General features: G+C 36.6%; 1 protein-coding gene across 2 annotated transcripts in view; it reads right to left on the reverse strand.

Annotated features, from left to right (window-relative positions):
• PIGN (phosphatidylinositol glycan anchor biosynthesis class N) overlaps positions 1 to 17507 on the reverse strand; it is an 80626-nt gene that overhangs the window by 19213 nt on the left and 43906 nt on the right. For both annotated transcript variants that reach the window (XM_084888301.1, XM_084888300.1), the window contains exons 20-23: positions 15719 to 15827; positions 13302 to 13404; positions 4503 to 4605; positions 2785 to 2871 (exon numbers count right to left, since the gene is read on the reverse strand). In XM_084888301.1, coding sequence (XP_084744427.1) covers positions 2785 to 2871; positions 4503 to 4605; positions 13302 to 13404; positions 15719 to 15827 — 402 coding nt within the window. The remainder of the gene's footprint in view (positions 1 to 2784; positions 2872 to 4502; positions 4606 to 13301; positions 13405 to 15718; positions 15828 to 17507) is intronic.

A 17507-nucleotide genomic window follows, 5' to 3' on the forward strand; every position in this document is an offset into this window, starting at 1 on the left:
ACAACTTTCTTTTTCATTTAGAAAAGATATGCCTCTTCTACTATGAGGGCAATTTGCTTTCTCATTTGTACACTTGATCATAGATTGTTGTAAATGAATGTACCATCTGTCTTCTTAGGAAAGAACCAGATTGTAGAAGCAGGGTACTAAGTACAATGAGGCCTGGGAGGTCATCCTCACTTATCACTAGTAATCTTGGGAAGGTTACTGTTTTCCTCTTCTCTAGCATACACAAACTGGATTATTGTGCCTACAGTTGGCCACTAATGGTTTTTTCAAAAGGAGAATGTAGACCTAGTGCATGTGATAGACATTTTCAGCTAAAATACTGTCTCAATTCATAGATGCTTGCTGTGTGCCCACTACACAAATAAATATCATGTTTTAAAATAATTAAATAGAGAATGAGATATGGGAAAATGTTAACTATCTTTTTGATATTTCTTAAATTTACATTTGTATTAGTGCTGAAATAAAAAGTAGATATTGCCCTGGACAGTGTGGCTCAGTTGGTTAGTGTCATCTCATGCACAGGAAGGTCACATGTTCAATTCCTAGTCAGGGTACATGCCTAGGTTGTGGGTTTGATCCCTGGTTGAGGTACATATGAAGGCAGCTGATCAATATATCTTCACATCAATGTTTCCCTCTGGTGATATGAGCTTTAAAAGTACCAATGGATCCATCCAGTCTACCAACCAACTAACCGACCAGCATTGTCTTGTGTTTATCAGAGGCACAAACACTATAAATATGAATGAAAGAGTCTCCAAGCGACCAGATGGTGACTAAGACTAAGCTGCTATGTAGAAGTATATGAGGGAAATTTTAAGATAAATAGTAGAAAAATAAATGACAGTTACAAATCAGTCAATAGATGTGATAAAAAGCTTAGGGTTTATTAAAATAAAGACTATTCAGTGAAATATGAAACAGGAAATATAGATTGGTGGCATATTAATAAAAATCTGTGGACCTTATTATTGTGGAGACAATGAAGAATTAGAACAAACATTTTAGATAAATGATAAAGAAATACCAGTGACAGTGTGCTATCCGGATCAGACAGAAATAATTAGAGGCAGAAGTCCATGTTAAGGACAGGAAAGTCTGAAATGGCTCAGTGGGAGTGGAAATGGAGAATGGAGTGGGACCTCAGAACTGAACAAGAAGCAGTTAAATCTGAAATAAGTTTGATGGCGTGAGTGGTTGAGAGTATGGCAATGCCATTAAATGCAATGAGGCCTGCAGGAGATCAACTTTGGAAAGGAATGGGCAGTTGTCAGCCAGTTTGGGACACAGATCTGGTGATGTCTAGCAGAATGTTGGAAATATGGCCTTTGAGGTCAGGAGAGAGGTCAAGACTGAAAAAGTAGATCTCAGAGTTATGTTCACAGAAGCGTTGCTCAAAGCTATGGGAGAGGATGACATTTTTCAGGTACAGCAAGAGGAGAAGGCTAACAACAGAGCCTGGAGAAAATCATGGTTCAAGATCAGACAAAGGAAGACTAAGTTTAAGTGAAGGAAAGCAGAGATTATACAGAAAGCTAAGAAGAGACCCTGTCCTGGAAGTCAAGGGAAAAGAAGAGAGAAGCCCATGGAGCTGAATGGTGCAAAGTGATGATGTAAAGCTGAACAGATTAGACTGCCATCAGGAAGCCCTGCCAACACTGAGAGGACAACTTCAGTAGACACCTGACACATACTCATAGAGCTAACATGTGCCACACACTGCATGCCAGGCTTGAGGGTATAGTACATAAAGGGGAGGAAATAGTAGCAGCAACTATAGATTTTTCTTTCAAGGAGCTTGGAAGCAAACAGAAAAAAACAAAATGAAGCCCTAGCTTGTTTGGTTCAGTGAATAGAGCATTGGCCTGCAGATTTGATTCTGGTCAAAGGCATATGACTGGTTGTGGCTCGATTCTCCAGTAGAGTGCAGAAGGCAGCCTAGCCATATTCTCTCTCATCATTGATGCTTCTATCTCTTCCTTTCCCTTTCTCTCTGAACGAATAAAAATATATTTTAAGACAAAAAAACAAAATGAAGTTATAATTTAGGGGGATGCAGGATTCAATGAAAGAAGTGTTTTACTTGTCTGTGCTGAGTGTAAAACCTGAAAAAAAAAAAAAAGAGAGAGAGAGAAGGCAAGATTGAGAGTGAAAGCAAGAGGTAGAGGAGAGCATGGGCACATTGGCTTTCTGGGTCCAGCCTGGCGCCATGGTAAGTTCAAAGGAAACACCTCCCTATGAATTTCTCGAAGCTGGTCAGCCTGCCTTCCCAAAGTGAGACTATTCTGCCATACCGTCTTTCAAACTTTGAATTTCACACAAGATTTCCTCTGATGTGATACAAAAATCTTGTGAGATACATTTTACATGAGTCTAGTATAGGATACACATAAATGATGCAAACCAAATTCATAATACAGTTTCTTCTAGGTGAGGAAATTAGATTGGAGTTGGGAGTTAAGACTTTAACTTTAGGTGTAAAGTTTTAATTTTTTTAAAAATGTGACATATGTGGCAAAATATTAACTGTTGATATATGGATAGTAGAAATACACACATATTTATTTATTTATGTCAGCCTTTATGCTTTTTTATAGTTTCAAAAAATTTTTTAACAAAGTGAACTATGAGAAAATTATGGTTGAGAGGAGAGTTAAATGCTCTCCATGGTAATACAATACCACCAATGGTGACAGGCAGGCCTTCCAAATTCTCTTACTCCATTAAATGGGGGTTGCAGCAACTGAAAACAAAAGCCCAAATGAAGGATACAAGGAAATAGGCCCTACGGATGTCATCCATACAGAGTTGTCGAAACTGGGTTATATCCGTGTTGTAGGAGAAATAGATACTGGTGACCTTGGAGAAATAAGAAACACATGAATGCTCAGTAACAGTTCTCTTACTTCTACCCCCAAAGGCAAAATGACAGTCTAAGTTACAACTGCTAGAAAGATAACTTGTACCAACAACAACAAAAAATCAACAATAAATCATTTTTCTATAGCTTAATTACACCTCAATAAAGTCTGCCAGAAAAATAAAACATGTTGATAATAATGGACTGAACAGAATTGTAGTATTGCTATATGTGTAATAAAAGTGAGAATTAGCTTTTTCTTATCCTATATATATGCTTCACTTTTAAATCCCTGTATAATTCTTCATTTTTTTCTAAGACCTGATTTTTTAGTGTCCTGATCTTCTCAAACCTAGGTACGGTATGATACTAAAAAGCATGATAAAATTAAATATCTGTTTCTTTGTTCTTCTCTTAATTCTACTTGTAGAGATATCATTTTTCTTTATAAGAAAGACAAAATACTTTCTGTCTTTGGTAAAATAGAAAGTCACTCAATTCCAAGAAGATAGGTGCATTCTTGCTTAATCCCTCACACTTCCCAAAAAATCATAAGTTTAAAGAGAGATTTTCCCTATCCCTCACACTACATGTAATTGCCAATAAGTTCTTAGGATGCTTTAATAATCTTCCTAGAAAAAGGAAGTAAAAAATAGAACATAAAAAAAATGACACAATAAACCTCACTTTAAAATTTAATGTTACAAATGTTAATATTTAATATTTACTTATTAGAGTTTTTAATATTTAATATTAAGGACAGCCAGACCATTTACTTAAATTTGAACAAAATGTATTATTTTAATATTCCAGGACTGAAAGTTAAACAGTAACTATTTAATATATTTCAATAAAGTTTCTTTTTTATTGAAATTAATTATTCTAAATTACCAATTTCTCTCTATAAATTCAAGTGGAACTAGTTAAGAACAGATGAATTATGAAAAAGTTGTTCTGCAATAATTATTTTACCTGACCTCTGTAAAACTGTAAATATTATATCACTAATTTCTCATAATTACCTCATAATTGCCTTCTAAAGTGAAGGCAAGAGACATCAATTTAATGCTCTACCTCAGGATAATAAAGGTGTCCTTAAAATCTGATTGGCTTTTAGGAAATTCAATGTATACTGTGAGGAAGATTTGGTCTGAGACCATAATCACTAAGGTGACAGAATAAGCATTTTGTATTAGGATGACTAGAAGGAGAAAAACAAGAGGGAACATAAATGACCTTTCTGATCAAATTAATTAATTGATTTGTGACAACATAAATATTCTTCCAGGTAAAATAAATTGAAAGAAAAATTAGGTGTAAAGATAGAGGAAAATGGGATAACATCCCTTCTCTTCCATTCCTCCCCCTATATTAATGTTTTTCACATCAGTGATTCTCTTTAAAAAGTCCATCTTCTATAAGGTCTATAAAACAATGGTATGCTTTTCTGTTATAAGTAAAAAATTTCCTTATAAATTAATTAACTTAATTTTAACTTAATTACTAATGACTTAAATAGCATAAAATTTTAAGTAGAAAGAAGGTTTAATGAAATAACATTGCAATTTTCTTATAGAATAGAGTATTTTAATATTCTCAGATAAATGCAACAATGATTTTGACAACCTACCTTCTGTTTCCAGGAAACACCAGATTGTTGCAGGGTTTCTTGTTCCATATGTATCCAGACAAACATCAAACATGACAACACTAATGGGAAGAGAGCCTCATACCTAAGAGGTGGGTGGGAAGGGGGTGAAAGTGGGAGGGTAGAAATGAAAAGACAAAAATATTACACAAATTAAAATGCAAATTTATATTGAGAAGTATTTTTCAAAATTAAAACAATCTTAATGTTTCTAAGGCACAATATCACAAAAATTTTAATTTTCCAGAAGAAGTAGAAAAGTAACATTTAAATATTAACTTTAACACCATCTGTTTTTGAAATATATTAAATCTTGAGATTATGACATGTTTAAAATAGTAGAGATATTTAAAAATAAATTATAAAGTAAATGACCGACACACACACACACAAAAAACAACAACAACAACAACAACAATATATACAAAGATAAAAAAAGACAATTTCCAAGTTGAAATTATTAATACCTGGTATACAGAGAAAAAGAGCAAGAGAAATGTTCCAAATTAAAAAAAAAAAAAAAAAAGCTGCCATATAAGAACATAACTCTCAAAAACGACAAAAAGAGGCAATAAATACACAAAACTAAGTTTGATCTTATTGATAACTGATATGGAAATCAAAACAATAGGGAGATACCGTATTCACTTATATTTACCTAAAATTTAAAAAAGTAATGTTGACAAGAGAGTAATGAAAAAAAAAATAGCATCTTCTCTGTATAGGAATAAAACACTTTTTGGAAGGCAATCTCACACTATGCATCAAGAGTCTCAAAAATATTCATATACTCTAACCCCGTAATTTTCATCCAGTATGTCACAGCACACTGATGTGCTATAAGAATTTTTAAAACATCAATCCCTGACTATTTAGTCAGAGGCACTGGCCTCTTTTTTTCTTAGATTCTCTGCCATAAATACCACCTATCACTTCAAGAAATTCCCTGAGAACATAATCAGACACATGCACTACAATACACATATGAAGAAGTTTATTGTAATATTGTTTACTGAAGGGAAAAACAGAAAACAACCTACTCTCCACAGGTGAGCATGGTTCATCTCTAGGCTGGAACACGAGGTGGATGAAGGAGAAATGTTCATGAGATAACCCAGTGACGGAAGCCTTTTCCAATCCTTTTGGGCCTTAGTTTGGGATAACCTTTGCAATACCCTAAACCTCTACAACAGCACTAATTATACTCTTTTAATCATGTTTCTTGATGTGTCCTCCCTGATAGTTTGTACCTTTGTGTCAGTCTCGTCACCCCTGCAGGCCCAGGTCACAGGTTTTGTTGAGTGAGTTACTTACCTAACTGGAAATTACAAAACAAAATCAAATAAACCAACCCAAACATAAAAACCCTTTATTTCTCTTTCAACTTTTTCAACTCTTGAACTCTATTCCTTCCACGTGGTATTATTTTCTAAACATGAGAAAGCAAAATAAATAATATGCTTTAAACTCTACCACAGATCTTAAAACTAAAGCACTGAAGACTGGGCAAAAGGAACACTTGGGTTTGAGGAAGCACACACAATAATTTGGTATAGAAAGCTGCCTGAGGATGATGAGATAATATACACATCTTCAACTTTTTGGATTTTTTTTCTTTTTGCTTTTCCGGTTGGGTGTTTTTTTGCTTCTTTGTATTCCAAATCTTTGACTTGATTCTTGTGATCCTCTAGTCTGCTTTTAGGTCTCTGTAAAATATGTTTTATTTCAGTCAGTGGATGCTTAATTTCTAGTTGATCCTTTTTCATATCCTTGAGGGTCTCGTTAAATTTATTGGCTTTTCTAGGAAATTCTTGAAAAACCTTAAGAAAATATCACTAGTTGACGACAATTTCAAAACTGCAACTGAAAGACAGAGCAGACATCGTCCAGAACCACCAGAAAGCTGGATGAGTGGAAATTCTACAACTAGAAGGAAAGATAAAAGGACACTGAGATTCAGGAGCTGTGGAGGACAGAGGTGCAAAGACCTGTGCATGCAAAAAGGGTGGATGGCTGAATATGTGACTGGCTTACACACGGCAAGTGCAGAGAAGGCGGACAGCAAGCACATGGCTAACTTTCTCTTCGGGAGGCAAACAAAACCTCCCAATTGCACTGAAATCCAGCTCCAGGTGAGACTTTAGGTGCACAGATCCATTAAGGGAGAAACTGTCTGGCAGTGGGAAAAACTCAAGAGCAGCTTTCTCTTAGAGGTGCATGCAGCCATTGCTGTGGGACACTGAGACACAGGGCCTTCTTAAAGTAGGGTTGATGGGAAACCAAGGCTGTCTGCTCTAACCCGAGACTTTGCCCCAACCAAGCTGAGCACAGCAGCTCTCCAGAGTGGAGACACTGCTGAGCCTCATAGCCAAATGGCCTGGAGGACAACTCCCTCCAGTGATACCAACAACAATCAAGACTTAACTACTAGACTGCACACACACAGCCCACAAAGGGGTGCACCAAGAGTGTCCACCTCAGGTAACTGGGGAGGCTGAGGCATTGAGCCCTGCTAGGATACCTAATACACAAAGATACTCCATCAACTGAGGGAAGCAGCTAAAATGTGGAGACAAAGAGGCAGGCCACAAATGAAGGAAATGAAGGAAAGCAAAAGACTGGATATAGAGTTCAAAACCACAGTTATAAGGTTTTTCAAGAATTTTCTAGAAAAGCCAATAAATTTAACAAAACCCTCAAGGATATGAAAAAGGATCAACTAGAAATTAAGTATACACTGACTGAAATAAAACATATTATACAGAGACCTAAAAGCAGACTAAAGGATCACAAGAATTAAGTCAAAAATTTGGAATACAAAAAAGCAAAAAACAAAACAAAACAACAACAAAAAACAAAACAAAACAAAACAAAACAAAACAAAAAACCCACCCAAACCTAAAGCAAAAAGAAAAAAGAATCCAAAAAATTGAAGGTAGTATAAGAAGCCTCTGGGACAACTTCAAGCATACCAACATCAGAATTATGGGGGTCCTAGAAGAAGAGAGAGAGAGCAAGATACTGGATACCTATTTGCAGAAATAGTGACCAAAAACTTCCCTCACCTGGTGAAAGAAATAGACTTACAAGTCCAGGAAGTGCACAGAACCCCAAACAAAAAGAATCCAAAGAGAACCACACCAAGACACATCATAATTAAAATGCCAAGAGCAAAAAAAGAGAGAGAATATTAAAAGCAGCAATAGAAAAACAGTTAGTTACTTATATATATATAGCACCCATATGATTACCAGTTGATTCCTCAACAGAAACTATGCAGGCCACACAGGAATGGCAAGAAATATTCAAAATGATGAATAGCAAGAAACTACAACCAAGATTACTCTACCCAGCAAAGCTATCATGCAGAATTGAAGGTCAGATAAAGAGCTTCACAGACAAGAAATAGCTAAAGGAGTTCATAACCACCAAACCAGAATTATATGAAATGCTGAAATATATTTTTTAAGAAGAGAAAGAAGAAGAAAAAGATAAAGATAAAAATTTTGAATAACAAATTCATATCGATCAACAAGTGAATCTAAAAACCAAGGGAATAAAAAATCTGGTGAACAGTATTAACTGGTGAATATAATAGAATCAGGGGCATAAAAAAGAAGTGGACTGACAATTCTTGGGGGAAAAGGGGAGTAGGGGTGCGGGAAGAGACTGAACAAAAAGCATGCACTTATGAATGAGGACAGTGGGGAGGGGGTAAGAGCAGAGGGTCGGGTAGGGAACTGGTGAAGGGGAGTTATGAGGAGAAAAAAGAGAAACAACTGTAATAATCTGAACAATATTTATTAAATTAAAAAAGAAAAGAAAATATCACTAGTTTAACAAGCACAGAAAGTTAAAAAAGCTACACCATTTCTGACCTGTTAGAATAGTATTTAATATTCTAATTTTAAAATAAAATTACTAAATTTTGGGAAGAATATGATGAAATAGAACCGCTTCCCCCATAGGCTGTTGGTGTTATTATAAATTGGCATTGTTCTTAAGTAAAAAGCAAACAACAGTTCGTAGTCTCTGGCCCACCTATGCTACAGATTTATTTACTTACAAAAACTATAAACTATGATTACTTTCTTCTGTAAAATGTAGATGAATAAATATTCCTATGGGACTTTCTTTTTCTTTCTTTTTGGTTAATCTTTACCTGAGGATACTTTTTGACTGAATTTTTTTTTTTTTTTTTTTTTTTTTTTTTTAAGAGTGTGTGGAAGGGTTTGGGAGACATTGAGAGAGACACACCAATTGGTTGCCTCCCACATGTGCCCCTGGCCGGAGTTTAAACCTGCAACTGAGGTACATGCCCTTGACCAAAATTGAACCGAGAACTCTTCAGTCTGTAGTCCGATGGCTCTATCCACTAAGCCAAACTGGCTAGGGATTCATTTCTTTAGATAATCAATATTTTGTATGAAAGCTGCATATCTGAATTAATATACTGAAACACCAGTAAAATGTCATCATAATGTACATAATAAAATCATACTAACTTGGGATCTGCTAGTTTGATCTCTGCAAATCGGACAGGGCTGAAAGGCATTTACTTTCTTTTATTGTGTGCTAAGGGATCAAATAAACAAATTTCAGAGGGAAATTTTAACCAACTCAAGGAAATTATTTTCAAGTATTACAATAGCTTCTATTTGCATAAAAATAATTAAATATTTGCTACAAAATAAATCTTTATTAATAAAATCAAGGATGCATTTTAAGTTAGAATTTAGGATTACTATTGCTGTCTTTCTTTAAAGTAATAAAACTGAATTTTAAAAAATATTCTATAATTCTGACTATTCACAAATATCCATAGAGAACCCTCCAGGATGCCTTCACAATAATGTGAAAAGATGACAATGTGAACTATGTTTTGCAAATCTGACTTGACATTGAAAATATTCTAAGTGAAATTATTAGACTGTGCTGCTTCAGGCTACATCTGTTGAATGTTTTTGCAAAGGTAAATGTACTTTCCAATGTTAAAAAATATATATTTTTTAATACATTCATTAGTTAGGCCACACTTATTAGGTGTAAATTTTTACTTTTTAGATTTTCTTAAAATAAATTAAATGTACTTAGGATAATCTATTTTGGTATCTTTCATGAGTATTAAATTGATGATTTAAAACACTATAATTATTATCCCTAATATTATTTACATAGCTAACTTAACTCTACATTATGAAATACCTTTTAACTCAAAAAATCAACTTTAATTCTCCTTTCTTAACTTCTAAACCAGCAATCCAGATCTATGTTTAGATTTATTTGCAGTTTTTAATTTACTACACATTCCTTTAAATGTGTAGTGCTTTAGAACTCAGAGGTCCAAAAAAGAAAAGGGCTTATTGATTATTGAGTGACTGTGTAGACACAAGTTCCTGGATCCTGTCAAACATTACTTCCTAATGCAACCTCTGGGTGTAATCTCTCTTTTTTTTTTTCTAATATATTTTATTGATATTTTACAGAGAGAAGAGAGAAGGATAGAGAGTTAGAAACATCGATGAGAGAGAATCATCAATCAGCTGCCTCTTGCACACCCCCTACTGGGGATGCGCCTACAACCAAGGTATGTACCCTTGACTGGAATTGAACCCGAGACCCTTCAGTCTGTAGGCTGTCGCTTTATCTACTGAGCCAAACCGGTTTCGGCTGGGTGTAATCTCTTAATGAAAGTTGTGTCACCCTAAAATGATGGAATAGAACAGAAATTGTTTTATATTCTGACTAGAGGATCTGTGCACGAAATTCGTGCACAGATATGCCTGTTATAATGAGCACATTTCTCATCCTTGTAAATGCAACCAAAAAGGGGGCGGGGGAGGGGTGTCCCTCAGCCCAGCCTGCACCTTCTCCAATCTGGGACCACTCAAGGGATGTCTGACTGCTCGTTTAGGCCCAATTCTGGTAGGATTGGGTCTAAACAGGCAGTCAGACATGCCTCTCACAATCCAGGACTGCTGGCTCCCAACTGCTCACCTGCCTGCCTTCTTGATCATCCCCTAATTACTCCCCTGCCAGCCAAATTGATGTCTAACTGCTCCCCTGCCAGCCTGTTTGCCACAAAATTTTCCTCCTCTGCTGGCCTGGTAACCCCCAACTGCCCTACCCTGAAGATTTGATCACCCCCAACTGCCCTCCCTTGCAGGCCTGGTCCCTCCCAACTACCTTCCCCTGCTTGCCTGATCACCCACAACTGCCCTCCCTTGCAAGCCTGGTCCCTCCCAACTGCCCTCTCCTGCTGGCTATCTTGTGGTAGCCATCTTGTGTACATATAGGGGCAGGATCTTTGACCACATGGCGGCAGCCATATTGTGTGTTGGAGTGATGGTCAGTCTGCATATTACTCTTTTATTAGATAGGATAGAGGCCTGGTGCATGGGTGGGGGCCAGCTGGTTTGCCCTGAAGGGTGGGGATTCCCTTGGGACATGGGTGGCCTGGGCGAGGGGCCTGTGGTGGTTTGCAGGCCAGACATGCCCCCTGGCAATCCAAGCGGAGGCCCTGATATCTGGGATTTACCTTCTACAATTGAAACTTTGTAGCCTGGAGCAGAGCCAAGCCTCCTGCTGCTCCATGGCTGCCGCCATTTTTCTTGGGATTTATCTTCTATAATTGAAACTTTGTAGCCTTAAGCAGAAGCCTGGGCTGGCCAGGGTGTGCGGAAAGCTTTGCTTCCTCCATTGCCAGGGGCAACCCTAGCCTGCTCTTTCCAGCTCTGTGGCTGCTGCCATTTCTGTTTGGATTTGTTTACCTTCTATAATTGAAACTTTGTAGCCTTGAGTGGAGGACTAGGCCAGCAAGAGCAGGCAGAAAGCTTGGCTTCTTCGATTATCTGGGAAACCCAAGCCTCCCTCCTGCTCTCTGTGGCTGAGCCATCTTGGTTGGGTTTATTTGCATACTTGCTCTGATTGGCTGGTGGGCGTGGATTGTGGGTGTAGCGGTATGATGGTTAATTTGCATGTTACTCTTTTATTAGGTAGGCTTTTTATCTAGACCAAAAAAAAAATGCATATTCCAATTCACATATACATTATACATTGATAGATTCTGATTATAACTAAATTATTTATTCTACTAGAAGTCCAGTACACAGATTCATGCACATTGAAAGAAGATTAATTAGAAGAGGTATTTTATTTTATATTCAACATATGCGTGAAATAATTTGGTTTTTTACTTTTTCTGTGTGATTTATTTCACTTAGCACAATATCCCTAAAATTCATTCATATTGTCACAAATGGCAATTTTTAATCTTTTTTATGAATAAATAGTATTCCATTGTGTAAAAAAAAAAAAAAAAAAAGAAGAAGAGGTATTTTAGAGGCCTGGGAGGGACTACAGGAGGGCTCCAGGGCGTGTCCGGCCCATCTCGCCCAGTCCAATTGACTGGACCACAGCAGCAAGCTAACCTACCAGTCGATCTGCTCCCTGGTGGTCAGTGCGCATCATAGCGAATGGCTGAATGAATGGTTGGACACTTAGCATATTAGGCTTTTATATAGAGAGATAATTTCACCAGTAAAGAGAAAAATGACGAAGAGTTTTAAGGTTTCATTATGTTTGTCACTCTTGAGTAAGAATATGTTGATAGACTTCAAGCTTTCTTCCAGAGTTCAAAGTCCTACGTCTGAAGGCAAGCCCATCTGAAGATCTTATTAGATAACTTGTGAAAATGTCTATATGTTGATTATACATATTACATCTTTATTACTGTGCCCAGACCTGTTTGTGCAGAGAGAAATGAAAAGATAGGAGGTGTGCGGGCCTTGGTCAGAGGAAGTCTAGCCCCCAGTGGATCATCTGCTATCTGGGGAATAGAAGAACTCCTGGGATCTAGGTCACTTAGGATGTTAAGGTCTACTTTGAGAACATCTCTCTAAAACTGAACTAGGATACCTAAATTTCCCTCAAAATGAACTCAAGTCTTGGACCCAAAATGCCTTTATAAAATCATCTAATATGGGAAGAATCCATTGACAGCACAATGGTAAATCCCTAGGTTTAGTCTAATTGAGACCAGATCCTATATTTGAGCCAAACTAGGAGTGGTGATTATTTGGCTTGTCTATTCTACTTGGTGTTTATTATAATGAGCACATTTCTCATCCTCGTAAGGATTTAAGTACAGATGAAATAAAATTCAAAAGCAGGTGAATAATTTTTTTCTTCTAAGTAGATGAGAAGATACATGTCACTGTTTTCACTGAGTTCAAGAGAACACTTCAGGACCTACCACAAATTAGACTGCTAGTATTTCTTTCTTCCGTAAAAAAAAAAAAAAAAAAAAAAAAAAATCAGTCTTAAATAAAAATGCATTCTTTAACTTTTGGGAAAATATTCTAAAAGTCTTCTGAATCAAAAGGACTATTTGGACTGTGATATATATAAGAGTAAAAATAAAATATTAAATTCAAAGAAGAATGAATAAATCAAAGCCTAAGTTAAAGTACATGAAAGAAATGCAGCCAAAAGTAAAATTCTTCTCAGTCATTGTTTGAGACTTAAAATACCTCCATAATCAATTGGAATTTTCTAATATTAAAATAAAACATTTTAGCCACTTCAGAAAATAAACGGAAATATAAGAAAAAGAAAATTAAAGGTTATGGTTCAAGTCATATACAGTTCTTATTACAGAAAATACTTATAATTAATTCCTCAAGATTTATACATTGTTCATTTTTAGAGATTAAATGTTCATAGAGAAATGCCAACATTGAAAACTTGCTACTCTAAGTGAAAATTTAAAAATGTTTGTACCCTGTGCTTAGGAGGAGGTATGTTGACATCGAGGAGACAAGTATGCTAAACAATCGCTCCAAGAGGTTCCTGGGACTCAGCAGGGGCACCACGAAGGAGGTGGCTGCAATGAAACACACAGGGACGTGTCAGCAAGAGACACATAACATGTGAGTTTAGAAACACTAAATAATCTATAATCACATATAACCCTATTGTTTGTGTGACCTTTACAATGAGGCTATATTTGCCCTGATTATTTCTGTGAGAAATTTGAAACTTAATATTTTTAATTAAAATTATATCTTATTATTTTAACCAACTTCATTCTTGTGAAGGCCTAATCAATTGAGATTTTCTCAATTTATAGTCAGCTTCACTCACTGTAATATAAACCCCTAAATGAATTACTTATGTTCTATTATCTATAAATAATAAAATATATTATTCAAGATTCAGCAACTCTTCTCCCAATTAGGCATTTAGTGCAAAAGACCACTTACTCCTCCTCCAATTTTTCCCACTGCAAAATATTCATTGAGAGTTGTAGTGTGCTCTTTTGGAAATTAGATAGGAGAAAGGACTTTACCATGCATGAGAGAAATAATCTTTCCCCACAGCATAAGAAAGCAATTACTTCAAAGGGAAGAGAGATAAAAAAGAGAGGGGGAATGGAAATGTACATAACTTTGCAATCCCTCTAGTTAGGATGGCAATATGCCTGGAGTTCAATACTCCAGAGCATGGAGACAGATGACCTGCGGTAGAACCCAGGCAGAAACACTTATTAAGTCTTAACCATTGGGCATGTGAGCAGCATTTCTATCTGTCAAGTAGGGATAACATAAAAAATCGTGAGGTTTGAATACAATTCACCTGTAAAATGCTCCCTGAGCATAGTGCCTCGAGTACAGTAGGTGCTTAATAACTGTTAGCTGCTACTGTTACCACTAGTCAATATGTACTGAGTTAAATGTAAATATAAGCACATTCAAAGTCAAGTCACTGCAAAATTTAAGACCATACAAGTTATATTTATAACTAGAGGTCTGGTGCACAAAATTCATGCACCAGGGGGAGAGGTGGTGAGGGGTATGTCCCTCAGCCCACCCTGCACCCTCTCCAATTTGGGACATCCCTCTCACAATCCAGGACTGCTGGCTCCCAACTGCTCGCCTGCCTGATTGCCCCTAACCACTTCTGTCTTCCAGCCAGATCACCCCCTAACCATGCCCCTGCCAGTATGATCAATGCCTGCTCCCCTGCCAGCCAGATTGCCCCTAACTGCCCTCCCCTGCTGGCCTGGTTGCCTCTCACTGTCCTCCCCTGCTGGGCTGGTCGCCCCTAACAGCCATCCCCTGCTGGCCCTGTCACCCCTAACTTTCTTCCCTTGCCATCCTGGTTGCCCCTAACTGCCCTCCCCTATAGGCCTGGTTGTCCCCAACTGCCCTTTTCTGCTGGCCTGGTCACCTCTAACTGCCCTCCCCTGCAGGCCTAATTGCCCCCAACTGCCCTCCCCTGCAGGCCACCTGTGATGACCATCTTGTGTCCACATGGGGGTGTCCTACTTGTATGTTGGAGTGATGGTCAATTTGCATATTACCTCTTTATTATATAGGATACTTTTGGACAAATAGCTTCTAATTTTTTTCAGATGTGTGGTTCTAATAAGGTTATCATCACCAGATACATATTTTAAGAAGGGATTCTTAAGAGTGCTGAGAGCCTTTTGGTAAATGCTGGAGGGTTAGAGCTAGAAAATCATTTTGTAGCCATCATGACAAGACTATATTAGGAAAGACTTATGAATGGATGCTAAATCTAAGAAGAAATTTTGATGCAAGGATAATTGATGGTCTCAGAGTGTCACAATTGCCTTATTATTCATAAGGGAGGGGGAAAACAGAAAAGATACTGTTTTCTCTTCTAGCTGCATTTAGATTTTTATCAGAAGTGAATAAATATACAGCCTGATTATCATGTCATAAATAGTCTATCAAGTAATTCTTATTAATACATGAATGTTCATAAAAGTTCTAATTTTCTTTGTTAAATGCTATCAAGTGATAAAAATAATAGCTGGTTATTATTATTGTCCTGCAACAAAATGTCTTTTTTTTTTTTTTTTTAATATATTTTATTGATTTCTTACAGAGAGGAAGGGAGAGAGATAGAGAGCTAGAAACGTCAATGAGAGAGAAACATCGACCAGCTGCCTCTTGCACACCCCCTACTGGGGATGTGCCCGCAACCAATGTACATGCCCTTGACCGGAATCGAACCTGGGACATTTCAGTCCGCAGACCGACGCTCTACCACTGAGCCAAACCGGCTTCGGCACAAAATGTGTTTTAATAATATAATAATATAGATGCAAATTGACAAGTTTAAACTATGATGATGTAAAGTTACCTCATTTGGTTTGACTGACCTCTTACCTAATATTATCCAGCTAACCACCTGATTAGTAAGAGGAAGTCCTTGTTTCTTAAGTAGGCTATTATGTGTGCTATACACAGCCCACATGGAAAGCACTGTGCTCAGCATCTGAAAACAAATACAACACAAGGAAATAGAGAGAAGGTGGTGAGAGACTAATTTATATAAAAACACTTCACAAAGCGCTTGAACAAGTGAAATCTGGCAAAACTGCTCGTGAAATTAGACCAGGTCACCTTCTTGTGGCCAGAGCTGAGTTAGAGTTCTTGCACTAAGCAAAGGTCATTTTTAACAAGCATGAGATGAGGCATTTTACACCTGCAAGAGTATCTGGGCAAACATTATCACACTCTTTCTACCTAGAAGTATTCATTATTAACCTTGAAGTTTTTCGAAATCATGGAAATGCAGAGGTTGAAGTGCATAGACTTTAGTGTAGGTGGCCGTGTCTCCCACCTCTGGCTCTCACACATAGTCATATCCATTTATTCATTCAATATGTACTTGTGGCCTGAGTATTCACTTAGTACTGGGACTACAAGGACTACAATATTCTTCAGGGAATATACATAAACTAGTTGGTAAACTACAGCTTAGAGGCCTGGGGCCTGTGCTTAGAAATACTATATTATTGGATCACAATCACGTGTTTCCTATAGCTAGCTCCCTTTGCACTGCAGAGGTAGAGATGAAAATTTAAAACAGACTCTACATGATCCTAAAGCCTAAAATCTTTACAATCTGGTTCTTTAGAGAAATGTTTTCTGATCCCTGAACTAGTGGACCAATTGCCACATTAAGAAGTTATCAACTAAGTTATGACTGTGGACAAAGTAAAATCTCTTAGAGATCAGATTAGCTACCTCACCACCAAATCCTAGATCTATATTTAAGTTACTCTTATATTTTTAGTGAAGAAAGAACAAAAGTGTTATCAATGAAGCTATGACACAATCCTAGGATCCTTTCAATTATAAGACATTTTTTCATGTCAGATACGTACCTTGGAATCAATGAAAAATATGGCACAGTTTAGGAAGTGATGCAAATTAATAAAGTTAATATAAAGAGGAATTTTACAAAAGATTTACCTTATACTTAGGAAAGAGTTATGAATGGATGCTAAATCTAGAGAGAAATTTTGATGAGAAAGGATTTCTAACAAAGTCTGTTAGAATTTTCGTTTGATAGTCTTAACTCCTCTAGAGTGAGATTCAGAAACATTCACTACTGCCAAAGTACTTAATATTACTAGTGTATTCTGTCAAAGCTGCTACCAGCTTTACAGAAAAGCCAGTCAGTACACCATTTAAAATGAAAAACACCAATGGTAGATAGGAACCTTGACAAAATGTTCCTTCTCTGTTGTTCTTCAAGAATGACATCTTTGAAGTGCTGCATATATTTTTATTTCAGAGTGTTCTTGGAAATACTTTCCATTATCCCAGCTTTGTTCTGAGTACATTTTTTGAGTAGACTCATATAAGTGTTTTTGGTCAGAGTTCTAAATGTAGATTTTAATTTTTTTATTGTTTAAAAGAAAAAAATGTGGTTTTCACTATCTACAGAAATGCTTCATTTTACAGAATGATATTATAATCTCTAATTTTCACAACACTATTAGATATTATCTCTACAGATTGAAAACAGACTAAAGTTCTATTATTGAAAAGCACACATGTAGTAAGCAACATAACTGACAATTAACTCAATTTTGAAATATCAAGTTCATAGTTCTTTTTTTTTTATTTTTTATTTTTAAATATATTTTATTGATTTTGTACAGAG

The sequence above is a fragment of the Pipistrellus hanaki genome (genome assembly GCF_964339955.1).
Source record: "Pipistrellus hanaki genome assembly, chromosome: 6".
Taxonomy (NCBI): domain Eukaryota; kingdom Metazoa; phylum Chordata; class Mammalia; order Chiroptera; family Vespertilionidae; genus Pipistrellus; species Pipistrellus hanaki.